Below are 26697 nucleotides of genomic sequence, written 5' to 3'. Positions count from 1 at the left end.
TCTCTGTTTAAGTTTTTCAGAAACTGCCAAATTGTTTTCCAAAGCTGTATCATTTCATATCTTCACTAGCAATGTGCGATGGTAAGGTATGAAAACGTACCCACGAGCTAAGTAAAACTTTCTCAAAGGCACCCCCAGTTAAGTGCCAGAGCTGGGATGTGATCCCAGGTCTGCCCATCTGCAGCCTCCACTCGCTGACCTCTACAGTATACCATGCATCTGGCCTCAGTTTCTTTTGGAGTTACCAACATGGAGTGGTAGTTGAAGCCATGGTTGTGGATGAGTTTGTCATGGAGAGTCTGAGGTGAGAAGAAAAGTCCAGGCATGGACACCTGTGGACCCCCAGCAGTAAGAAAGGAGTCTGTGTGTGTCTGAGGTGTGACCAGAGGCACAGGAGTAAAACCAGGGAAGAGAAGTTGCCAGGAAAACCATCCAAGGGGAGAATTTCAGGGGGAGTGTGGTCAAGAGGCAACGCAAGGCTGCTGAGCCTTGGGGTGAATGTGGTGTCTTCTGCCAGAGTAGTTTTGGTGAAGTGTGGGAGTAGGGAGTGAAGGGAGAAGTGGACAGAATTTGATTTGGGTGTTCTGAAGAGGGCATGGAATCAATCCAGCAAATTCTACCTGACTGTGAAGGATGAGAGCGATAGGAGAGGAGGCCAATAGGGAGCTGATGTTCTTTGTTTGTTTCTGGTTTTGGTCAGGAAAGATACCTCATATTTACTTAAACTGCTAGTACTTTAGCTCCAATTCATTAATGCTCCCTTTTTATAAGAATATCAACAAAATCCTTGTTTCCAGTCTTTTGCCTCCTCCAACTCTTTAATAGTGACTTTGTGAAAAGCTGTCTTCCTCTCCCTCTGTCTTTTTCCCCTCTTCCTGTGTCTCTCTAGATCCACTAATAAGAGAAAAATACCCATCTGAATCTGATTCATGTTTCTAGGAGTTACAAAATTTCCAAAGGGTAATTTGGTATATTCACAAAGTAGTACTATCAACCTCTATAGTCCATGAGAATTCTAAAAGTTCTTTTCGGCATTGATAGATACCCCAACCTCCTTATCTTCTGTATGTAATATGCTATTAATCCATTTATAATGTTGTTCTAATAGGGAAATGCACTCTAAATTCCAAAATCACTTTTCAAATATAGTTGGGAACATTTCATAATTTCCTTTTTTATTTTCCATTGTGTTTTATGCTCTTAAAGCCTTTTTTTAAGTGGGCTTTTTTTGTTCTGATGAGGAAGGCACAGTAATATTGTTTCTCTCGTGTTAGGGATGATGAAAGCAAGCCTTAGAGAAATTAAAGGGGACCTCAGACACCACTGACATTTATTAGTCACTAATATTTTCTCTTTTGTTGGTATACACAGTGAATTCCTTGTAGGGGTAAGGTGAAATTAGTTAATGCCTCAAATGAGAAGAAGAGAGATGTCACCACCTCTTGAGATATGTCTTCCTTTTAGAGAAAGGAAGAAACGTTTGCTGGAGGAGAAACACCTGAAATCATAGAAAATGACAAAGTCATTAAGTGGAGCCTTCTAATTATGGCCTTCAAGCTATATACGTTTAATGGAGGATGCAGAACTAATTTTAAAAATGTTTTTTGTTCCTATACTTTACCTTTAATTGGTTTCAATAAAAGGTCTCGCTCCAAATCAGAAGTAATCGCAAACTGAGACTTTACCATTTCTCAAAAGAGTACTATGAGCATACCGGTTTCTGAACAGGAGCAAAATGTTTTCATTTAGATGATAACATAGCACAGTTTCACTTACAAAGGAGAAATTAATATTACCTCTTCAAATGGGTCTGCATGTGTATACAGGAGTTAGCATTAGAATAGTGTAAGAAATTTAGTTTTTAAAGCTTATCACTGTCCATAGTAAAATTGGATAACAAAATTAATAACACTACTAATAAAGCAGCATTGTACAACCTCCGTTCTTCTTTTAGTATATCCATTTACTTATGCTTTTTGAAAAATCCAATGACAGTTCAGAACTCAGTGCATCCCTGAGTAAAATCATTTTACTGTCATCAGCTCTTGTTCTAAGTATTGTCGTGTGTCTGTGTGTGGGGGTGTTTCCTGTGAGAGAAAGTTTCTTTTTTTTTTTTTAATTTTTTAAATTTATTCGGAGAGAAAGAGCAAGCACATGAGTGGGGTACGGGCAGAGAGAGAGGGGAAGAGAGAATCTCAAGCAGGCTCTGCACTATCAGCACAGAGCCTGACATGGAGCTTGAACTAAGGAACCACAAGATCATGCCCAAAGCTGAAGCCAAGAGTCAGAAGCTCTGACTGAGCCACCCAGTTGCTCTGAGGGTAACTTTCTTGGTAACAGGTTGATGATATCAATGTCCTGCCCAATTCTGGAATTAAGCTCAGATATTTCCGGCTACTTTGCTGATACCACTGAATTTAGCTGGTATTTTCTGTTCTAGTTTTGTGACCCATAAAACTTAATAATCCCAGAAGTGTCCTTGTTCAGGAAGCCTTCTCAGATCTCTTTGGTTAAATTTGATCCCGTATTTGTGCTCCCAGAATGCCCTGGGCATGTTTCCCTGACACTGGGTGTAATGGGATCCTTATTATATAATAACCAGTTTATGGAGTGCCTGGGTAGCTCAGTGGGTTGAGTGTCAGACTCTTGATTTTGGCTCAGGTCATGATCCCAGGCTCATGGGATCAAGCCCTATGTCAGGCTCCACACTCAGTTTTAAGCCTGCTTAAAATTCTCTCTCTGTCTCTGTCTCTGTCTCTGTCTCTGTCTCTGTCTCTCTCTCTCTCTCTCCCCCTCTGCCTTTCCCTCTCCCCCTCTGCCCCTTTCCCCTGCTCATGCTCTCTCTAAAAACAAACAAACAGGGGCACCTGGGTGGCTCAGTCAGTTGAGTGTCCAGCTCTTGGTTTCAGCTCAGGTCATGATCTCATGGTTTGTAGGTTTGAGTCCCATGTCTGGCTCTGTGATTCTGCTTGGGATTCTCTCTCTGTCCCTCTCTCTCTGCCGCCACCCCCCCCCCCCATCTATCAAAAATAAATAAATAAAAACTTAAAAAAAATTGAAAAACAAAAAACAATAGCAACAAAAAACAGTTTGTAATCTGTATCCTGCAGGGGAAGTAGGCCCTTCAAATGGACTCTTTAGGGGAGCCTGGGTGGTTCATTTGGTTAAGCATCTGACTTCGGCTCAGGTCATTATCTCGTGGTCCATGGGCTCGAGCCCCACAGTGGACTCTGTGCTGACAGCTCAGAGCCTGGAGCCTGCTTCAGATTCTGTGTCGCCCTCTCTCTTTCTCTCTCTTAATCTCTCTCCCCTCCCCACCCCCCCTCAAAAACGAATAAACTTTAAAAAATGGGCTCTTTACACCTCCAGTGCTTAATGTTTAACAGATACTTAATCATTGGCCTTATTTTTGCTCAGCCAAACAAATGCCTTTCTGTAAGCATGGACATACTTTTTAAGTCAGCCTTCCAGTATGTTGGTGGTTCTTACTGCATTCCTGTGAAACAGATTATACTGCTGGCTGCATTCCTGTGAAACAGATTATACTGCTGGCTGTGCCTTCCGTTCACATTCTTTTGCTTCTTAGAGGCTTTCTGTGTAGTACCTTCATTCTCTTTTGTGTAGATGCTAACCCCTGAGATTGTCATCTGGGCCCAGTGGCTGGTTCCCTAAGAGTTGTATTTAGCCATGCCAGTTACTGAAAATCTCTTCCTGCTCCTGGTGGGCACAGAGGCATGAGCCTGTTAGTGCTGGTACCAAGTACTGAACCAGCTCAGAGCTCATCTCACACGGCCTTTTTTTGGTAACAATTTTGGTAACAATTAAGGAACAATGTTTAGCTGTGTTTTATTTATTGCTAGGTTACTGGGGAGAATACTGGCCTCCCACAGTTCAATGGGTAAAGCACTCAGCACAATGAGGACCCAGGTAGCATTCAAAACAATGACTTCCTCCTCCTCCACCAACATCATCATCATCATCATCATCAAGCTCAATCTGGAGTAAATGAACAGTCAAAGGGTAAGGGATAGTGACTTTACTTGAGGGGATTTGGAATCAGGTCCTTCCAGAGCATTAGTGCCACAGATGAGATTCTTATGAATATAATGCTGGCATCTTGAGGAGAAAACATTGATCTTCATAAAAGCTGTTTTCCCAAAGTTTAAAATTTTAACTTCTAGGCTAAACATTTTCTTGTTCTGAATCTTCTTTTGGGATCCTATTTACAATTTGAACACTAGAGTTGCCATGGTAGGTCATAACCTTTCCAAGGAGTTGAATGTGTTCATCTGGAAACCATCTGATTGCAAATGTCTAATATGTGTATATATCAGTTCTCTTCTGTGTTTAGCTTCAGCCAAATGCTAGGAAAATACCTGCTTGGTTGGACTTTAGAATTTCGTATTTATTGCTAAAGCTTCTTCAAGATTCTCATTTCTCATTTAACTCCTGTTAAATGTAAATATATTCGTTTGATTGCCAATAGTAAATACCAGTAACCAAGAAAAAATAAACAAAATTCCGCTTAGCCTTGTTACTTAATTGTTGACTGGAGCTACAAGGGGGGCCTTGTGGAATGAGCTCTGAGCTGGTTATTGACTTCCGTTCAGTATTTGGTACCAGTGAGTCCCTGAATTGCCAAACTGCTGTAATAATGATGGTTATTCATCTTGAGACAATAGAGCCAGTGATTGAATGCTTAGAAGCTAAACACAGGGCATAGTACACATTTGTTCTAGGCAATGCCTAGAAATTGATCTAATAGGCAAGTCTTAACAACAGCTAAAATTTGTGTGGGTAGTAGAAAAAATACAAATTTTCAGAGTCGGACAGACCTGACTTTGCCACTTAACTAGTAATATGACATGGACAAGTAATTTAACCTTTCTGGAGCTCAATTTCTTCATCTATGAAATGGGGAGAATGATATTTTGCTTTAACAAAATGATATTCTAAGATTTAACTATAAGTAATTTTCCCAACATTATGTGTATCATATTATATGCCACCAACAAGTAGTATTTGAAGAAACTATTATTACTTTGTTTTCTAAAACCCACAACATTGATTATTTATTTATTTTTAAAAAAATTTTTAACGTTTTTATTTATTTTGAGAGACAAAGCAGGAGTGGGGTGAGGAACAGAGAGAGAGACGCACACAGAATCTGAAGCAGGCTCCAGACTCTGAGCTGTCAGCACAGATCCCAACGCAGGGCTTGAACCCACAAACTGTGAGATCATGACCTGAGCCAAAGTCAGATGCTCAACCGACTGAGCCACCCAGGCACCCCACAACAACACTGATTATCAATGCCCTATCGATTTAGAAAAAGCTCTTTTCAAGAGAAAAACAAAAAAACAATAACAACAACAATTTAAAACTCAGGAAAACCTTATTATCACATTAGGTAAACCCATCCAAGACAAGAATGAAAAAAATTACTTTTAGAGTTGAGAAAAACACCGTTTTCCAGGGCTGCTTATCCTGTATGTCATTTGTTCAATTACCTTTGGGGTTATTACTCCACTGTCTGTAAACGTGGGATACTTTATTCTCTGGGTCACCATGGCCCATTTAAAATGTTGTAACTTTGGTCTAAGCACTGGGCTCATTTCCTTAGTACACACTATCTGGGTTGGTTTGTGATAGAATCAACTTTGACAGTGATGACAGGAGGTTGTGACAGAGTATGATGAGAAAGAGTAATCAATTGGAGGAAATAAGGTAGAAAGAGAAATTCAAAGAGTTGAGAGGTAATGTTGAAAACAATGAGAAGGAAAATTAAAGTTAAAAGAAGACCAATGCAGAAAAAAGCAAAGGATGCCAAATATGAAGAGTGAACTGAGAAGAAACAGTAATGTATCTTGTTATTTGTGATCTTTTTAAAGATAATAGATAATGAGGAGATTGGTGTGTGTACGTGGTAGGGCAGAGATACAGAAATCCCGACTGGGAAGATAGAGGACATGGGAATGGTGGCTGAGCTATAGTTGCCCAGAATGCAGTGTTCTGGATCAAGTCAAAGGGTGAGAGACAATTTCTTTATTATATCACATCCAATAGTATCTGTCTTCTTCCTCACCATTTGAAGCGAAGCTGGGTAAAATGGGAGAAGGAAGGAATGCCCTTGTGTGGAAACTACCTAGCAAATGCCAGCCGTGCTTTAGCTCTGAGTTATGGAAACCACATGTGACTGGACTATAATGGCATTAACTCAGAATTGCCTGCTCCATAAAGAAGAAACTTGCCATATAAGTTGTTCCAGAAAAGTTAAATACTTTCAGAAACGTGGCACGAATGATGTCACCCACAGAACAAGGAACACTAAACTCTCAAAACAAACTCCAGAAAAGAAACATCAGCCTTCTCAATGGAAATAATGGGAAATAGCCCAATAATTCTGTTTCTTTCTTCTGTGCTTTTTACCACATCTGTTGCATATTTTTTCCTCTTGATAAACGTCAGACCTTCTAGCAGATGACCTTGTCTCCTTCTTTTTAGAGTAAATAAAAGTGATTAGACAGAACCTTCCTTGACTTCCTGCTATCAAAAAGACAAATCTACATATATCTCTACCTATTTTGCCCTCTTTCCTGCTGTTACAATGAGAAAGCTGACCTGCTACATTATCCAAAGTAAATCCCTCCACCTATACATGGCTCCATCACTTCTGTCCTCTCGGGATCCTTGTTATGTAGGTTAAATTCTTCTCCTGTTCCTTAAATTTTCCTTTCCAACTGATTAGCACTTAAATATGCTGAGGTGTCAAATCAGAAGTCTGTAATGGGTATCCAGAAGCTAACTCAGCATTTCCCTTTGGACGTCTCAGACAGTTCTAACTCAACACATCTAAAAGTGAACTCATCTTTTGTCCACCATGAATTTCCTACTCCTTCCCCTTCCCCTCAATTTCTCAATCTCAAGGGAATGGCTCCATAACCCAACCGAATGTTTAGCTAGAAACCTGGGAATTATCCCTGATTCCTTCTTTCTGCTCATTCCCCAAAGCCATCGGATCAGCAAATCTTGTGTCTATCTTCAAATTATATTCTGTAACAAACCACCCCCCTCCATCTCTGTTGCCACACACTGGTTTAGATAGCAATCATCTCTTGCTTGGATGGTTATAATTGACTACTGTTTTCCACATCATCAGTGTAGGTGTCTACTAATCTCTTTTCCACACTGCAGCTGGAGGGATCTTTAAAAAATCTAGGGGTGCCAGGGTGGCTCTATCAGCTCATATCAGGTGAATGTACAACTTCAGCTCAGATCATGATCTCACAGTTCGTGGGTTCCAGTCCCGTGTTGGGCTCTGTGCTGACAGTTCAGACCCTAGAACCTGCTTTGGATTCTCTCTGCCCGTCTCCCGCTCATGCTCTGTCTCTCTCTCCCTCTCATCTCTCTCTCAAAAATAAATAAATGTTAAATTTTTTTTTAAAATCTAGGTAGGATCACACCGCTCTCTTATTCATCTCTGAAACAATGGTTTCCCATTGCCTTTCAGATAAAGCCCATACACCTTCATATAACTTACAATACTGTTCATGAGCTACCCCTATGGACTCTTTAGTCTCATGTCTTGCCATATTCAATACTTCAGTCATTCTAAATGTCTTTCAGCTTTTCATAATTGCAATATTCCCATCCACTCTTTGCCTAGCTAAAACTCGTTTCGCTCCTATACTAAAGTAGTGCCCCTCCCCTTCAGGGGATACTTTATTGTAATTATTTGTTTAATTCTTTGCTAGAGTATAAGATAAGAATTATGTCTTTCTCATTTACCCATTTATCCTCTTCTCTGCTTGCCCCCAATCTTGTCTACCAGCCATTCCAGTACCTTACTTAGTATCTGGTGTCTAATAAATCCCCAGTAAATATTTGTCAAATAAATTCATTATTTTTCAGGGCTTTATTAACCTTTCTCTTACTGAACTTAATATTCTTGATTCTCCTTAGTCTTAGGGAATATAATCATAACACCTTTTGAATCTCGTGTCTGTGGAGAGAAAGGGAGATTCAGCTTGAATGTGGCCAGGACAACAAATGCTAGGATGAATTAGTTGTTAATCCTTAAGGTTTAAAGGCTTGTAATAATTACCACTCATTTTCACTAAGGTTTTAGGCATTTAGAGAAACCCCCTTATTTCCATATGAAGGTCTTATAAAAGCCAAGACATATTTGTGGTCATTTATATATAAAGACAATATCTGCCATTAGGAGGGAAGAGTCTTTAAGGGTTTTTGTTAGTTTTTTATTGCAATAGAGATAATGCTATAGACAAGACTATCTTTCGAAGTTCTAACATGGCCAACATCATTTCAAAACTGTTTGTTGAATTTTTACTAGATATAATATTTCAACTTACAAATTCTGTAATCCTGGAGCCAGGAGCAACCTTTGCTGTCATTTTGGCATGCTTCCTAGACACCTCCTGGGAATTAAGCCCACAACATCTCTGACAGTCATTACTTTACTTTGGCTCAAGAACTTTCAGGAATGGGATTCCATTGCTGATGAGGCCATCTGCCCCACTCTTAGAAGCTCTAGTGTCACAATGTTTTTTCTATTTCTTTTTTTCTTCTCTAACTTAACATCTCTCTTCCTGTCACTTCAATCATATTGGTCCTGTACTTCACCTAAGTCCTCAACTTAAAGACCTTTAAATATTGGAAGGGAAGAGATACTGTGGGTGAAGGGAAGCACATTCTCTTGAGCACCCAGTATTTTACAGGACATATGGTGGGTGTATTTTATGTTACTTCTGTAACTCCTTCAACAATCCAGTAAAGTAGGCAGCAATATTGGCATTTTACTCAGACGTAAGTAAAACTCCCCCACATTTGCTTATCTAGGACTGAAATCCAATTTTCAAAGACTCTAAAGGTTCTGAGTCAAGAGGCTGGGGTGCTAATTTATGTCCGTTAATGCTAGCTGCATGGAGCTGACTCCTTTTTACTATTTCTAAAATTGGGAGCATAGTTCTTTTTGTCCTAGGCAACCTCACAAGGATTTTTTGAAGACAGAGGCTTTCATGTTAATGAAAGACTTTTTGCTGCAGGCAGACATCATGGCCTTTGGAATCACACCCAACAGAACTCTATTGCCCTTTTGAAGTGAGAACTTTTCTCATAGAAGTAATTCAAGCCCTGGGGAAATTTTGGCTTTATTGTGTCCTTTTCAGACTTGTGAGAAAATGTGTATGCTGGGGAGCAATAATTCTCATTTCAGCCAGAGAGTACCTATCAACACTAAAGCAAGTCCCAAACCATTGGGAGACTAAACAACCTGGACTAAAATAACATTGACACTCACATTGAGACAGTCAGGAATGATTTAGAGTCAGAGTTTGATGATCACCACAACAAACTGTTTTAGAGATTTACTAACATTCCAAGGTCAGTGTTTGGAAATTCGTAATGAGTACTCCAATGGTACAAGTGTATTTGGACTAAAATAGTATTTTACACTATGTGTATAAATTTTGGTTTTTGCCACATTTACAGCACTTTAATAGGCTGATCTTTAAAATAGCTATTTGATTTAAAAAATACCATGTCACCAAATAACTATTTCGAATATTTTTCTTTATTTAATTGACTTTGAGATGGACAAAATTTCGAAAACCACCTATAACTCAAGGGTTTTGGAAATGTTTTAACACAACATGGATTCTTTGGGGTTTCTATTATTTAACTCTGTCTGGGGATTTCTTTATGTTCTTTTATCAGGTTCTGCAAAGTACTTATTATTCAAGTTGGATAAACCAGTTCTGCAGACTGCATCCCCAGTGCATTTTCCAAGAATGACAACTGCCCTTAACATTCTTGCAGACCTGGATACCTATCTGTGTGAAACCAGTAGGTAAGTATTTATTTAAACCATTGTAGATTACATACGAAACTTGCCAAAATAAATATGCCTAGGAAAACTGAAAGAAACGTGCTATGATATTAACAAGAGTTATCTTTGGATGGTGAGATTGCAGGCAACTTTTTTTCCTTCCTGTCCTATTTTAAATGATGAATATGTGTTGCTTTTATAATAAAGAAGCTTTACTTTTGAAAAAGCCGTTGCAGACACAATAATAGCCACACAAATAAAATGAGATCTCAGGAGCATGTGCAGGTGACAGAATGCTAAGTGGGGACACAGACACATCTACTGGTTGCAGAAACAGATTGTAACTGGAGAGCCTGGCCTGCCTGGCTCTCATGTGCTGCCTTCCTTGCAGATCACAAATATAATCCCAAACATAGTGACAGGTCTTTGGTACCACATTATTTCTTGCTAACCCCTTATGGAAGGGTAATACCTTCCTCAAGAAGATCAGCTGAATAGAGGTGCCTGGGTGGATCAATCCGTTAAGCATCTGACTTCAGCTCAGGTCATGACCTCGCAGTTTGTGAGTTCAAGCCTCACGTTGGGCTCTGTGCTGACAGCTCAGAGGCCTGGAGCCTGTTTCTTGTTCTGTGTCTCCCTCTCTCTCTCTCTCTCTCTCTGTTCCTCCACTGCTCACTCTCTGTCTCTCTCTCAAAAATAAATAAACACTTAAACAATTTAAAAAAAAGTAGACCAACTGGATAATTATAGATTTGACCTGAGAAACTAGTTTAGTTAATGTAGGCCATTTGGTTCTAAGCAATATATTTACCATTCAGTAACAAGAGTTCACAAGATAAAAAGTGTCTATATATACATGAAGGGTAATCAAACTTGTCAATTGTCCAGTCTTGACTTTTAATGGGATTGACAGAATTTACATTAAGGAAATAAGAGAAGTGTTTCCCGCAAAATGTCCTGGAAGAGGTACCAAGTTCTTATTATGAATATAGACAGATCCTATTAAATCTAGAAAGCTGGAAGGAACCTCTATCCCAGGCTGTTTACTAAAAGCTGATTTAAAGTAACTAAAACAAACTAAAAATATTATAGTACATATTCATATAAATATGTACATATTCAAAGATAAACTTTTTACAATTTTTATTTTATCATTTCTTCATCCATTCATCCACTCGTTCATTAATTCATCAAATGCTTTTTTTTAGCATCTTGTCTATGAGAGACAACATCTTAGGAGTTGGGGAGTATGCCAGAGAACAAACACAAAAATCCTGCGTTCATAGAGCTTATGTTTATAGTGCCAGAAAGATTTAAAAACAAATAAACAAGTAAAATATATAGTACTTCAAATGGGGACGAGTGTTATGAAGAAAAATAAAGCTGGGAGGTGAGGTAGGGCATGCCAAGTGGGAGGTGGGTGTGAGGAGAGAGGTCTTGTTGTTTTAAATAGGGTGGTCAGGAAAGGCCTCACCAATAAGGTAAGTTGGTTAAGAGACGTAAAAGAATTGCTTCCAGACATCTTTAATATTTCCCTTTCACAAATCGTTTGAGCAGCAGAAGTGGGATAGCATTGATCCTGTGTTTCTGTTATTTTTACTGCACATATGAAATAATCCTACTTTTTAGTCTCTAAATGTGGCACCGTCAGCACAAGAATATGGTTTTACACAGAAATAATACACGGTAAAAAATTTCCTTTGGAGTTATATGCCTACTGCACAAACCCACTCATATGTCACTCTTTGGTGGTCCCGTTGAACTAACACAACCATACACATGGAAGTTAGCTTTTTTCCCCTATTCATTCATGTGTCTGCTTTCTGAAGTTGACTTTGAGCCTACTAAAGGCAGGGATGGGACAATGATTTGTTCGTCTCGGCAGCCTCAATGCTTAGCCCAGTGCCTGGCATCTGTCAGGTTCTTGATGATTGCCTGTTAAATAAATAAATTTCGAAAGTAGAAAAGACACTGACTTCAAACAGTTTAAGAGATTAATTCCCAGTGGGCACATTAACCTATTAAACTGCCCAAAGTGGATAACTGTCTTACATCATGATGAGCTCTCACCTTCTCTAAGCACTATATGGAGCTCGCATCAAGGACTCTGAAATAAAATGATGGTGCCTCCAACAGCAATGCTTTCAGTATAAGGAACTCTCAGAGGTGGTTTCCAATCCCATTTCCCCTATGACAGTGATGTAAAATGAGAAAGCTGTCATCCCCACATTTTTTCTACCTATGTGACAGATCATTTGGCTATGTCAACTTTCTGATATGGTGTGGAGGAGTGATATTCCTCATACTGGATTAGGGGGCAAAATAATGACAATGTATGATATCCATACTTGGGAGAGCAATGAAAGGGGAAAAAGGAAACTAAAAGCTTCATTTTACAATGGAGTCCTGATTCTAGGCCTTAATAATTGTGTAGTTTTAGACCAGTTGCTGAATCTCTGCAAATCCCATGACCTCATCTGTAAATTGGGAATAATAATTACTATTTTTATGAAGCAATGTTATGAAATATTATTTTGTTGGTCATAACAGTATTATTATGAAGGTCAAGTTGGATAATATCTAGAAAGTGGTATGGCGATTGATCTATAATGTGGATGTTCAACAGATTATTGTTAATACTTTTATTACTATTCCCACTAGTACTAAGGTCACTATTAGAGAAATCATGCAAATAAGACTTTTTAAATCAATTGTTGAATGTTTATATGATCATTGAGGATAATTATCACAAATATATTTGCACTTTACAATTTACCTCCTTTGGGGTACCTGGGTAGCTCAGTCACTTAAGCCTCTGTCTCTTGATTTTTGGCTCAGGTCCTGATCTCACAGTTCATGAGAGCGAGCCCCACATCAGGCTTTGCTGACAGCTCAGATCTTGCTTGTGATTCTGTCACTCCCTCTTTCTGTGCCCCTCCCCTACTCATGTGCATGCTCTCTCTCTCTCTTTCTCTCTCTCTCTCTCAAAATAAAATAAACATTTAAAAAAATTTACCTCCTTCTATATACTTATAATAATATTTTCAACATTTTTTTTTTTTTTTTTTTTTTTTTTGGGGACAGAGAGAGACAGAGCATGAACGGGGGAGGGGCAGAGAGAGAGGGAGACACAGAATCGGAAACAGGCTCCAGGCTCCGAGCCATCAGCCCAGAGCCTGACGCGGGGCTCGAACTCACGGACCGCGAGATCGTGACCTGGCTGAAGTCGGACGCTTAACCGACTGCGCCATCCAGGCGCCCCTACTTATAATAATATTAAACCAAGTAACATTTATAATATTCTTGAATGTCTCTCTTATCTCTTAAGAATATGAAGAAAGTTGGGGCACCTGTGTGGCTCAGTCAGTTAAGTGTCTGACTCTTGGTTTTGGCTCAGGTCATCATTTCACAGTTTATGAGTTCAAGCCCTGCATCAGGCTGTATGCTGATGGCGCAGAACCTCCTTGGGATTCTCTCTTCCCCCCTCTCTCTCTGCCCCTCCCCTGATCATGCGCATGGTCTCTCTCTCAAAATAAATAAAAACTTAAAAAAAAGAATATGAAGAAAGTTAAGATATTGTATCAAGACAATGTCGGCTGCAAAATGGGCTGGTATTTAACAGAACATTTCTGTGGTCCTGGGGCACCTGCAGGCGAAGGAACAGGTCAGCAGGCATTTTGCCATCATGGTGGTTGACATATTATCTCTGTCACTTTGATACTTTTCTGGTCGAAAGATGCAGTCAATGGAAGTCATTATCTTTTTTGGTAGGAAAGTAATGCTATAATGAGGTCTGAACTCTAGTCTAATAACTTTCTTTTCTTGTTTCTTTAGAGTCTTGGAGTATAACTAAGGACAGACACCAGTACTAGCACAAACGTTACCAAGTTGCATGATTATGGAGATGGTCTACCTATTGCTGAAAATGTATCTAGTTTTTTGACAACGGCTTAATAACCATGGGGTCAAGTGGACTTGGAAAAGCAGCAACACTAGATGAACTGCTGAGCACTTGCATTGAGATGTTTGGTATGAGGGTTTTCTCTCTTTTACGTATCTTGATGCTCTGACATCCCCCTTTTCACGTGCAAGTGTTGCTGTGAAACAGAATTCAATCTCCACCTCTAGATTTGAGTCCTTTGTGATTGACCCCAGTCTGTCTCCCCCAGGATCACTGCCCTCTCTGCATCTTCTTCACTTTACTTCCCACAGCTAATATGCCAGCCACATGGTCCACTTAATGTTTCTGGGACATCCTTGCATCTTTCTATGCCTACACCTTTATTACACTCCTTCACTAAAATTTGCTTCAGGGACCATCTCAGTTGCCATTTCAGGTGTTCATATTACCATTCCTAATCCCCGCTGTCAGCAGTGTGGATTGCTTCCTCCCACAGCCCTTTGGGACTTTCTTATGGTACTTGGTATATGGGGCTATGGTTATTCCTCAGTCTTTTGTCTCAGACAAGCATGGGTAGCACAATCTGCTGCATTCTATATTTGTTTATATGACTTGTACCTTCTACTAAGCTACATGCTTTTTATGTTGTTTATGTATCCACTTCAGCATTTCAGGATATTCTTTGCACAAATGGAATCACAAAGGGGTTGTTTTTTAATTGTTTTTTTTTAATTTATTATTATAGGAAGTGTTAGACCAGAGTCGGGTGGCCAGATAAAATATGGGATGATTAGTTAAATTTGAATTTCATATAAGGTACATTTTTAGTGTAAGTACATCCTAAATAATGCATTGGATATACTTATGCTAAAAAATCTAGTTTTGGTTTACCTTAATTGAGATTAACTAAGTGTTCTGTATTTCTATTTGCTAAATCTGGCAATCTAACACCAGAGGGAGGGTGAGACCTACCTATTCACTCAACTTGCAAGGAAGACCCAAACAATAATTGGGTCTATGAGACGTTTTGACACTAATGTTTCTCTACTGATATTAGAAAAAGAGTAATACTGTTGTCTCCTCACTCCCACTTTATTTTATTTTTTTAACAGATGACAATGGAGAGCTGAACAATAGTTATTTGCCAAGAATAGTTCTACTGATGCACCGATGGTATTTATCTTCCACTGAATTGGCAGAAAAACTTCTCTGCATATATCCTTTCAACTACTGCATAATTTTTACAATCATAAATCAAGTTCTGTATTTAGTAGAGTGTCTAACAAAAGCTGGTGAATTAAGATGAATAAACAGTCTTCAGTCAGTTATCCAGCTCTTTTGTGGATATATATATATAGATGTCTACACAAGGCATCTGCGTGATGGACCAAAGAGTTGACTATCCATCTGGGTGTTTTGGCTGTACTTGAAAATAATCACTAGATATACAATGAAACGGAAGCTTAGGCTGATTGTTTCTAATTTGTCTTAAACATTTCTGCTGTTAGTATAATGAAAGAATAGTCAACACTTATTTAAGACCTAATTTATTCCTTTTAGGATGGCAAAATGATGGACACAGAGGATATGGTTTAGACATATGGAAATGCCAACCAAAATAAGGCACAAATCAGGCACACATGCCACCTAAGTTTTCACATTTTCCCTTGTTGACAAGACACAAAGAACATTCTAACAGGTTTATTGCAGTCGGTTGGTTGATATTAATTTCAGATTTCCTTCTGATACAAAAGCAAGCAAAGAAACAAACAAAAAGACCCAGAAACCCCATTCTAGTAAGAGCTTTTAGCAATCTACCACTTTTATACACCGTACAGTCCCAAAAGGTGATTGAAAGCCAAATGACACAAAATGACAAAATAGCCTCACATGTATAAGGAGGTTTTATTCCTGGAGATCTAATGTTTATTATCAGCCTGCTTCCAGCCCCAGGGGCCTCCACATGACTGGGAAACCTTACGGGGTAGGAGCCTGATAGGCAGAGGGTCTGTCAAGTATTAGGGCCATGTGGGCTTCCATTGGCTCATTGCAAGCTTCCTCCACTTTCTACTTTTCCTCTCCATCCTTTCTACAGCCTCAGGATAGAAGGGAATATTGGAGAGGGTAAGGGGACATTTACCCTGAGCAGAGGTTCTTGAAAGCGAGCAATATCCCAGTCTTCAGTGTAGTCTGAGAGTCTCTAGGACTCAATATGGGGGTGTAATAGTGCATAGGTTACAATTATTCAGTGCTGATATCATCAGAGCTTGTTGTCTCCCCATTTGAACATCCATATAACTCACATGTCCCTGGTATGGACTTCTTATTAGGAATTCATCTAAATTGGTCAAACAGCTGCAGGTGTGGGCAAAGGAAACAAGGTACAAGGATTTTTTCTTTAACTAGTGTACGTATCGAGATGCCAGTGGAGAAAACTGTGATGAATTTCGGTTAAAGATCTGCTACTTCATGAGGTAAATATACTTATACATGTAATTTGTCTTCTCCTTTATGGTTCTGGAATTGTTGATAATTTCTTTTTTCCCAAGCGGCAGACCTAGTTTGGCAATAGAATGGACTCCGATCCCTCTTTTACTGATTTTGATTAAATTGGCTCTCCTCTGTTCCTGGGAGTTGAATTTATCTTTCTTTTAGAGGTCAAGCCATAGCAAATGTGATTAGAGAATGAAACTAGCTGTTGGAAAGAGTAAATTCATTTCTTTTCTATTTCCCCACCATATACTTTCCCATGTAGTTGCCATGAACTGGGAGAAGAGTTTCCTGCACTTAGATGAGAGTAGAGACACTCAGGACTTAGGGTCAGAAAGAGAGACTCAGAGAGGGAGTGGTAGACTTGGGTCCTTGATTGAAGGAGGGAAAAGTGAGAGCTGGTATCATGCGGAGGGGAATAGGAGATTGCTCATTTGGGGTATGGTCCTGGGTTTATGGTGAAATGTAATCTGTAAAATGATACAATAATTTCCATAAAGGTCTAGCTTGAAATCTTCTCATCGTCAAAAATATTTGATGCCTTTCAGGTACTGGATTCTTAAGTTTCCTGCAGAGTTTAATTTGGACCTTGGTTTGATCCGTATGACTGAAGAGTTCCGAGAAGTAGCTAGCCAACTAGGGTATGAAAAACACATCAGCCTCATCGACATATCCAGCATGTAAGAGTGGCACAAGCTTCTTTCAAACATGATGAGTCATGATGAGGGGATGGAATAGTGATGGTCCCGCTTGACCTCAGTCCATACTATTTCAGAATCAAGGTGTGCTCTTGTGAAGAAAGTCTTGGTGCAAAATGAGCACAGCCCCACTGGACATAGTTCATCTTTCCAAGCCTCAATTTCTTTATGTATAAAATGGGGATAGTACCTTGGTCATGGGGCTACTATGAGCATCCATTAAATGCATAGTAAGATAGCATTTGGCATGTAATAGATGCTGAGTACTTAGTTACTAAGTCTAGTTCCTGTCTCCTAAGTCCTTGCCACTCATAGTGTGGCCTGTAGATCAGTAGCACTGGCATCACATGGGAGCTCAGTAGAAATTCAGAATCTCAGGCCCCACCCTAAACCTGAATTGGAAACTGCATTTTAATAAGAGAGCACTAGCTGATTCATGTGCACATTCAAGTTTGAGAAGCCCTGTGCTATGTGCTTCTGAGATCAGCCTGAGGCTTTACAAATGTTGACCATTGTTTTGCCATGAACTGGTTAGCTCATTTACTAGGAACTCAGTGCTAATTAGATTCGTATTTTATATCTACTAGTTAACTTTGTACAGAGAAAACTATGCAATGGCCCTAAGTATGGTTATCCATCTTGCAAATATATGTTTTTGTGTCCTGGGCTTTCATACTCTGGTCCATTTTCCTAGAATACTTCTTTAAGAGTCTTGATCAACAGTGCATGATCCAGGAATCATTAGGGATGTTGTTAAAAATACAGATTATTCAGGTTCATTCCTAGTAAATCAGAATCTCTGGCAGTGAGGTCAGTCCTCTGTCTTTATAACGAATTTTTCAGATAATCCATATGTTGCTGAAGTGTAAGAACCCAACTTCAGGTGGTTTTCATGTGCCTTCAATCACCATCGTATATATTGATAATCTGCCAAATTTATATACCTAACCCTGACCTCTCCCCTGTGATCCAAACCTTACTGGTCACAAGAAAGAGCAAGTAAGAAATTCTGGATGGATCGGTGCAAACCCACCCTGTCTGGAAAAACAACTCAAAGTTTATGTTCTATTGGCAGTGGGTCAGTGGTTTTCTCTTCAAATATGAAGGACAGGGCGTGTATTTTGCGCAAGCTCCTGGAAGCAGGCCAAGAGTTACAGAGTCAGTAGGTTAATAACTTCCATTGAGTGAAATGGCCTTTCAGCACATTGACCAGACTCACTGTTTCTTTTATAGTCCTTCCTATGACTGGATGAGAAGAGTCACACAGAGGAAAAAAGTATCCAAGAAGGGAAAAGCCTGTCTGCTGTTTGACCATCTGGAGCCCATTGAATTGGCTGAGCACCTCACTTTTCTGGAGCATAAATCTTTTAGAAGGATCTCAGTAAGAAACTGACATTTATTCTTCCAAGGATAACAACCACCATGCCAACTTTCCCAAGAGCTGCGTTTTCATATTGGCAGCCTCTGTCATTGTGCTCCACTGGAAAAGTGCCCTTAATTCACAGGAACAATCCCTTTTAACCAAAGATAAATATTATCCTGCCTTTATTTTATGGCTTAGGAGCTATATATCTGTCGCTATTTTCAATGTCTCCTTTCATACGATTAAAGCATGATTTTCTAAATACTCAGTGGAGATTTAACCATTCAAGGTTTATTTAGCTCCATTGACTTCTCCCAAGTGAACATGTTTTGCTAGGCCCTCCATTTGAGAGAAGACATATTTATTTAGGTTGGGATTTGTATAAATGCCTAATTACGGGCATAGGTTGAGAATAAGAATTGTAGGCTTTGATGAGACTCTCACATCAGGTTGTTTATTTCCAGATATAGAGAGCCGGAATTAAACTTTTCTTTCCTACTCCATCTTAATAGTGTTCCTTCTCCACCTCCTTTCTCTTCCTCTTGACTGTGGTCTCTTCCTAGCCACCTACTCTCTATTTACTTGTTATGAGACTATTTCCACAATGGCTCACGATCAGGCTTTGTCTCACCAAGCTCTGGGGCAATCACTCCTCTTTCTTTTCCAAGGTTCCAGGAAATTAATTACATTATTACTTGCAAAGAAGAACATGAGGTTAGAAGTATGGATTTCTGAAAGACTGATTCTTTTCACAAAATAATCCTATTTGGAGAGGACCTTAATGATCCCTTCCTGGCAGGCCATGAGAGGGAACCCCCTGCATTGTTTACATGATAGAAGGCTCACATGTATTTGGTGGCATCCATGCTGACTCCCCCAAAAGGTTTCTGTTTTGCTAAGGAGCTGGCTTACTTCAATTATTGTTTTCTTCTTCTTTTCTCTTAAAAAACTGTACAAAAGTATTCTGACTTGAAATCATTATATTTGTATTCATTTCCTTTTCTTTAATGTATGCCATTGTATCTCAGACTTGCCTGGCTGTTGGAATCACAAGTAGTGGGTGAAAAATGAAGATTCTTGGGTTCTTTCTTTGGAGATATTGATCCTTTAGGTCTGAAGTGTCCCCAGAAACCAGTATGTTATAATGCAAATGCATCAGGTGGATCTTATGATCCAGCAAATTTGAGATTCACTGGAATGTGACTTAGACTCTTGTCCCTCCCCGCCCTGTCCAACACTGTGATGTGTAAGCATGTATCTGTGTATGGCGGAGTGAAACACAGCAAAATAATATGTTAAGGGTACGTGTATATTCAAATGTGTAAGATACCATCATAAATGTTAAATGAAAGAAATCATTATGTTGTTATGAAACAGCGTCTCACATCTTCCACACAACGTTCTAATTTCTGATTTTACAAAGACTCCATTATAATTCAGAGTCTCTGAATCTTCCTTTACTAGTTCACTGATTACCAAAGCTATGTCATCCATGGCTGCCTGGAGAATAACCCAACCTTGGAGAGATCTATTGCTTTATTTAATGGAATCTCTAAGTGGGTCCAGTTGATGGTTCTTAGCAAACCAACCCCCCAGCAAAGGGCGGAAGTCATTACAAAGTTTATCAATGTCGCCAAGGTATGTATGTCTGGGCATTAGCCTGGGGTTCTTAAAGGATTCTAGATGTTTGTTCCCTCTAGAGAAAAGTCATCAAAGAAATTTGGGGTTCACACCATAAAGGACAATTAAAGTATTCATAATATCTGGTGGTGAACATCATACTTCTCTCATGCACGAAGACTGCCTTTAATTGGCAGTACTTGGAAGCATTCGTTGTAACATTTTCTGTAAAATGATGGATATATTTTCCTGGTGGATTGCATTTGTGCTTCATGGTAAATTGATATTATTTGTCCTAGATCCTTGTTATTAAAATAGTGCATTCACCTGTACTTCAGAGAGGCTAGAATAGTTGAAAAATTCTTACAAAGTATTGATGGTAATTTTTTTTTATTGCAGAAGCTCCTTCAGCTCAAAAATTTTAACACTCTGATGGCAGTGGTGGGAGGCCTTAGTCATAGTTCTATCTCACGCCTCAAGGAGACCCATTCTCATCTTTCTTCAGAAGTTACGAAGGTATGGTGGATTAAATTCCAATCCTGAGTACAAAAGTCATTTGTAAATTGTTTAGGGATAGGATGCTCCTATCAGAAGGGGAAAGTTCTCTTCCTAGACAATGGTTGATTACACATGGGGAATTAAAAGGAAGGTAATAGGCACACCACTGGCAAAAACAGGTTGGAAGTGGTGGCAAGTGTCCCAATAAGAAGGCCTTTAAGAATACCAAGTGTACCAACAAGAATACCATTAACATATGGCAGTTGTGAGTACTCCACAAATATGCACTTGGTGCTAACTATGTGATATGCACTGTGACACACACAGGGCGTACAAGGCAAATAAGACAAATCATTCCTACCCTACCCTCCTCAAATCAAGTCAATGAACACCTGCTCTATTTATAGCACTGTGTTAAACACAGTGGACAGATACAAAGGAAGAGAAAGATGTTGACCTTGTCTAAAAATCCCTCAGATTTATAGCTGAGTTCTCAGGGAAAAAAAAAAAAAAAAATATATATATATATATATATTTAAAAAAAACAATGATCTTTGTCTTTTTAAACTGAGCTTTTTCTGCCATATTTGTTTCCAGACCACAGTAATATTTTTCCTTTGTCAGTGAAAAAGAACATTTCATCTTTAGGAAAAGATTTCTTTGTAAGCATGTAGTGTGCTGTACCAGTAAGGACACGTTCAGCTATAAGTTTTAAAAAATCTTGAAATTGCTTAGACAGTAAGGCAATAGGTCATCTCACATACCTGGAAGTACAAAAAGCAGGGCCAACTCCAGGCATAATCTGATTAGAGCTCTGGCTCAGTAGTTCTGCCTACCTTTCAGTATCAGTTGTTTGTTTCCTTAGACCGGCCTTTCTCCTGATTGGGCTGTCTGCAAGTTGGAGACAGGGAAAGCTTCTGCCTTCAGCCCTGCCCCCATGGAATGAAAGACGTTGTTTTTAGGCAGATTGGACCATCTCAGGTCACATTTTCACCCCTGGACCAATAACAATTGCTAGAAGAATATAATGTACCGATTGGCTTATAGGTAATATAATGTACCTCTGTGTTCTTGAACCAATCACAAACAAGAAGGATGGAATTATAATGACGGTAAATCAGACCCAAACTTGGGCCTAGGAATGGAAACAGCTCCATCTGAGTCACAGGGCTGCTTTCAGAAAGTTGTAGACTGATCATAATTGAGGAAGGTCTGGTTGCTCTTAGGCAACCAGCGGTAAACAGGAGGTTGTAAGCCAAGAAGCATTGCTCTCTGACCTAAAACATATCACTCGTTCTAAGCATACTGGGGTTCATTATGTAAGTGTCTTACTTTCCTTGAGCTTCGTACTGAATTTCAAGTAAAGAGCAAAACACATTTTACACATTGTGATGAGTAAGAATTCAGTGGAGGCTCTTAGAGGCTTGGAACCACCAGTGGATCTTCAAAAATTATTTGAATTCTTCTTCCTTACAAAAAAGGAAACTGAGGCCCCTCAAAATGAAGTTACTTTCCAAAGGTCACCTGTCTAGTTAGTGGCAGAGTCCCAAACCACAGCTATCTCATACCTCGGTGTGGCTTTTCCTACCCTATCCCATTCCAGGTTAACCTTTAAGTAATATCTTGAATGCAACTTTCTTAGAACAACAACTGTACTATACTACATACTGTATTTTAATACAATACATGCTTATGTTTGTGGACTGTAGTATTTCCATGAATTGCCAAATACTTCTAGATGATTGATGCTTTTTAACACCCTATCAGCCCTAGTAGGTAGGCAGAGGTGCGGGCAGTTTCTGTTTTGCAGTAGAATAGAACACACTGTCTAGCTCATATAGCCAGGCCCAGGACATTTTTCTAATTTTCTTTTTCTAGGTTAATAATTTCCCTGCATCAGTGTTCGTGCAATTGATACTTCTCTCAGTGGCTGAGGAATTTCCTAGCCACACACGGCAGGGCCTGGGGGTGGGTAGGAGGGAAGACTGTTTGAAAATCCTACTTTTCCATCTGTTCCAGAACTGGAACGAAATGACAGAGCTGGTCTCCTCCAATGGCAATTACTGCAATTACCGCAAGGCCTTTGCCGACTGCGAGGGCTTCAAGATTCCCATCCTTGGCGTCCACTTGAAAGACTTGATAGCAGTCCATGTCATTTTCCCAGACTGGATGGAGGACAACAAAGTTAACATTGTAAAAATGCACCAGCTCTCCGTTACCCTCAGCGAACTGGTGTCTCTGCAGAATGCCTCCCACCACTTAGAACCCAACATGGATTTGATCAACTTGCTCACGGTGAGTTGAGGGGACAGGAGTTTGTGCTGAGAGCTCTTCTCACTTCCCAGGGGATGTGGGAAAGTCCTTGAAGGTCATTCACCAGGTTGCATGCAGGGCTGGTAGATGGGGCAGGATCTGAAAGGGTGGGTGAGGGGAGGGGAGCCCAGCCCCATATCCGGCATGAGCTGAGACTATAATCACGGGGCAGAGAAATTTTCCTTTGTCCTGAGGAGCCTAGGTACCACCCCTATAGCTCTGCTTCTAGAGCTCTTGGAGAGGCCCTCCGCCCTCAGCCCCTCACTCTCCTTCGTCACACCAGTCTAGCTCATCACCACCTTCTACGTGGCCTCACCTCATCCATTTCCCTTTGCCCTCCCGCACAGCATAGCTGAAGCCTGGGATAATACCTGGTCCTCCTCCATGATCTCCCTGTCCCCACTGCCACCCTCCCCTTGCCAGCCTGGCCTTTGAGGCCCTTCTAGACTTGTTGTCTATGTATCCTGAGTTGTCATCACTTGATGCCACATCACACTTGCCATTGAGGAACACTGGGCTTTCCACCACGAACTGCTGCCTTCTGCTTCCTGGCCTTTGCACTTTCTTGGAAAATCCCTTCCCTATCCACCCCTGTGACTAGCTCAAATTCAAAACCTTCTGTCTTTCTGGAGCATTCTCTGTTCCTCTCCAGAGCAGTAAGTGTCTGCTTCATGTGTGGCTCTTGACCTTTATACTTTCTTAACCATAGGGAGGTATCATTTTGTATTAGATTTTTTTTTTCCTGTTTACCTGCCGTATATATCCCATATCCCCACTGCCTCTCATGATACCTGGCATATGTAGGAGCTCAACAGATGAACGAATGCTGTATTTAGGAATGTTGTGGGTCAGACAGATGAAATTCGACTAGCATTCATATTTTTTGTCATTTGTGGCTGATCTCTAGGTCCCGGCGCTTTTAGACACAACAGGTGTATGGGAGAGAACCTACCCCATTGATGGCTGCCTTGTCAGGGGGAAGAGGCATAACCAAATTCTTTCACCCTTGTTTAACAAATGGAGAAGCAACTTCCCTGTTTGGGTTTATAATACGGAAGCTTCAGACACTTGACTGCAATACTGAATTGACTCTTTTCCATTCGTGGCCATGGAAAATGAAAACAATTTCCTTCTGAAGCTCTGAGGGCCTAAATCCTTTGGGACCACTGCACTGGCATAGGAGTGGTTCCTAGACCTTCTCACACACTGTTCCTAGAACACATGATTGTTTACCAAGGCATAGAACCCCTGAAGTGCATGGAGTAATACCAGCTGTACCTTAGCATAAAGCAGAAGTGGCTGACACACACAAAAACAAATCTCTTGGGACTGAGTTTGTATGACAAACAGTAAACACACAGACGTTCTCTACTGGGGGGGAAAAACCCTCTCAATAATCCAGGCACCTGCGCTTATGAATCATTTGCCATGTAAATCTGTTTCCACGAATAAGTGACCAGAGTTGCAGCCCCAATCAGACAGCAAAGCCACAGGCACAGGTGATGTCTGCAGACCAGCTGAAGTTCCACCTGTCTGTGTCCAGGCTACCTTCACTACGTGGAGGAGAGTGTCATAGAGCAGGTGCCTATGCTTGGGCATTTTCTTATCCCAACAAAAGATGATGATGGAGTAGGGGAATTAATTTTGAGTTATGAATGAAGCAACATAATGACAGATATTTAGAGAAGTATCAAAAGACTTTGAATGAAATTTTTGGGTGCAAATGGAAAATTTGAACCCTAGAAATAAAGGCTAAGAAATATATTTTTTTTTTCTGCCTGGGAAGGAAAGAAAAAAGAAAAAGGATGACAACACAATCAATCCCCGCCCCACCCCCCCTCGGGTATTAAAATATAGAAGCCACCAAGCACTGTATTTAGGACAACAATGTTATCTAGTGTAGTACAGTGGCAAGAATCCTGGGCAGGAGATCAAGCTTTTAGCTGTGTGTGTGCAGTTACTTAGTTTTGTCTCCTTGTTAGCTAGACCTGCCCTTGGTCTTTTCATAAGGGATTTTGTGCTCATTTGTGAGATCTCTTCCAGCTCTAAACTTCTGTGATTCTACATATAAGGACTGGTGGCCCCTTGAGAATAAGGAGCCTGGTGTCAATCTGATACTGTGGTTCCAGCCCAGTGGCTCCTCAGATAGCACAGTCCCACATATGGACATCGATCAAGGCAGTTTCTATTTAAAGCCAAGACCCCTCCTCCTTCCCTACAACCAAGAAGGTTCATTGCCCAGGAATATACATTCATTCTTCCTGGCCACAAGCAGATTAATCTCTTCAATGCAGATAAAGGAGATTCCCATCAGGTGTTCACTAGAGCCCAGTGGCCATCTCATGAAGCAGGTATGTGTTAGGATTAGAACCATTTGACTGACAGAAGCTGTGAGGGCATCCATACGTGCAGCATTTCTCCATTCATTTTTCCCCAAGATTCTAGGTCAGGTTTTTACCTGAAGTGATTATTTGCCTCTAAACATGGCTCCAGGTGAGAAAGCCAATACATGATTGAGAGCCCTGAAAGATGGAAAATGAGAGCTCTTAAATAAATCAAAAATTACGGAATGTCCGCTCCATGTGGTAGGCTGCATAGCAACCTTGGGACTTTACAGAAATAACTGATTGCATTTTTCATAGCATTTTCACATATATTTCATATACACAGACACCCTGTCAGGGACCTTGGGAAGGGCAGAGAGTGTAACATCACCCCTGTCCCTTTGTATTTTACAAAGGAAGAAACAGATTTCTAAAGGACAAAAGGCTTGCAAAGGGAGAACTTCTGAATCCCAGCTTGGGGTGGGGGTATCTCTCTCTCTCTCTCTCTCTCTCTCTCTCTCTCTCTCTCTGTCTCTCAGTGATGGGCATTTACTCTGATTTATTTTACATCTATTTTATATATATTTTATTTTGCATCTGTAAAAATTAAGTAATCTCTCCTTCCCTCTTCATGGGTGGCTAAAGAAGGAATTAATTACAGAACAAAATCTATGAGTCAGAGACTCTGTGTGCCATTTTTATCATTGTAAATTTAGCCCCTGAACAGCCCTGGGCACATGAAGGAAGGGAGACCCCAGCACTAAACATATGGATTTTGGATTGTTCCTCTTTTCAGGGACAATCTAGAGAAGGCATTTTCCACTGTGATCCTAATCCTGGAACCAGAAGCTTTAAAAGCTGATGCTTCTTACTTTATGGTATACAAAATCATCTGATTCTTTTCATAGTATTTTTAGATCTATCAGTTACTTTTACCATTCTGAGTATATGCAAATAACTGGAAAGCCCCCTGTATTTTTACAGTTTCAAAAAAAAGAAGAAGAAGAAGACGAAGAATTGCAAAAATGGTCAATAAGATAGTTTGATGACCAAGTGTGTTTTATTTTACAGTTCTCTAGTCAGGGCGACATAGGTCTTAATGTGCAGACTAAATCCACAACCATCTTTGCTGATAGGCTTGGGTATAAATGCAGCAACATGAAACAGTGATTCAGACCATTCTCCAAGCTCAAAATATGTTAGACACAAGCAAGCATTCTTAAGATTCCATTGACAAGTTGCCTCTAATTATTTAAAAAAAAATTGTGGAAGAAGTAAAACATGTTGCTCTGCACAGGGCTGTAAAATCCAGAGGAGATGAGAGAATGCATGTAGGTAGGATCATGGCTGGGAAAGCAGAAGATGGCAGGAGTAATACATTCACTGATGAGCACAGTGGCATTTGACTGGAAGCCAACCATGCAATGCCCATCTCTATGGCCCGCTACACAAACCCCACTGAATGCATGTTAGCTCATTTAATCTTCACAGAAGTCCTGGGAAGGAGCTATTATTTATGCCTCCCATTTTAAAGACCAAAAGACTGAGTCCCACAAAGGCTAATAACTTGCTCAGGATCAAATCACCACTAATAAATTAAGGGCAAACATTTGGAGAAGACATTTCCATCATAGGATCTGGTA

The 26697-nt window shown here is 40.1% G+C and overlaps 1 protein-coding gene across 8 annotated transcripts in view; it reads left to right on the top strand.

The window, feature by feature from the left end:
* Nucleotides 1-26697, top strand: part of RASGRP3 (RAS guanyl releasing protein 3) — a 106710-nt gene that overhangs the window by 51948 nt on the left and 28065 nt on the right. For 5 of the 8 annotated variants that reach the window (XM_007082431.3, XM_007082428.3, XM_007082432.3 and 2 more), the window contains 9 exons: nt 9736-9868; nt 13682-13876; nt 14861-14963; nt 16160-16222; nt 16787-16918; nt 18170-18317; nt 19764-19937; nt 20319-20435; nt 22437-22712. In XM_007082431.3, the coding sequence (XP_007082493.1) occupies nt 13807-13876; nt 14861-14963; nt 16160-16222; nt 16787-16918; nt 18170-18317; nt 19764-19937; nt 20319-20435; nt 22437-22712 (1083 nt within the window). In that variant the 5' untranslated portion in view covers nt 9736-9868; nt 13682-13806. Of the gene's footprint in view, nt 1-3860; nt 4021-9735; nt 9869-13681; nt 13877-14860; nt 14964-16159; nt 16223-16786; nt 16919-18169; nt 18318-19763; nt 19938-20318; nt 20436-22436; nt 22713-26697 lie in introns of all 8 variants that reach the window. The other 3 variants (XM_042982182.1, XM_042982183.1, XM_042982185.1) reach the window with 3 other exon arrangements.

This window comes from Panthera tigris, chromosome A3, assembly GCF_018350195.1.
Source record: "Panthera tigris isolate Pti1 chromosome A3, P.tigris_Pti1_mat1.1, whole genome shotgun sequence".
Lineage (NCBI taxonomy): Eukaryota > Metazoa > Chordata > Mammalia > Carnivora > Felidae > Panthera > Panthera tigris.
This window is presented reverse-complemented; position numbering and strand designations above follow the sequence as displayed.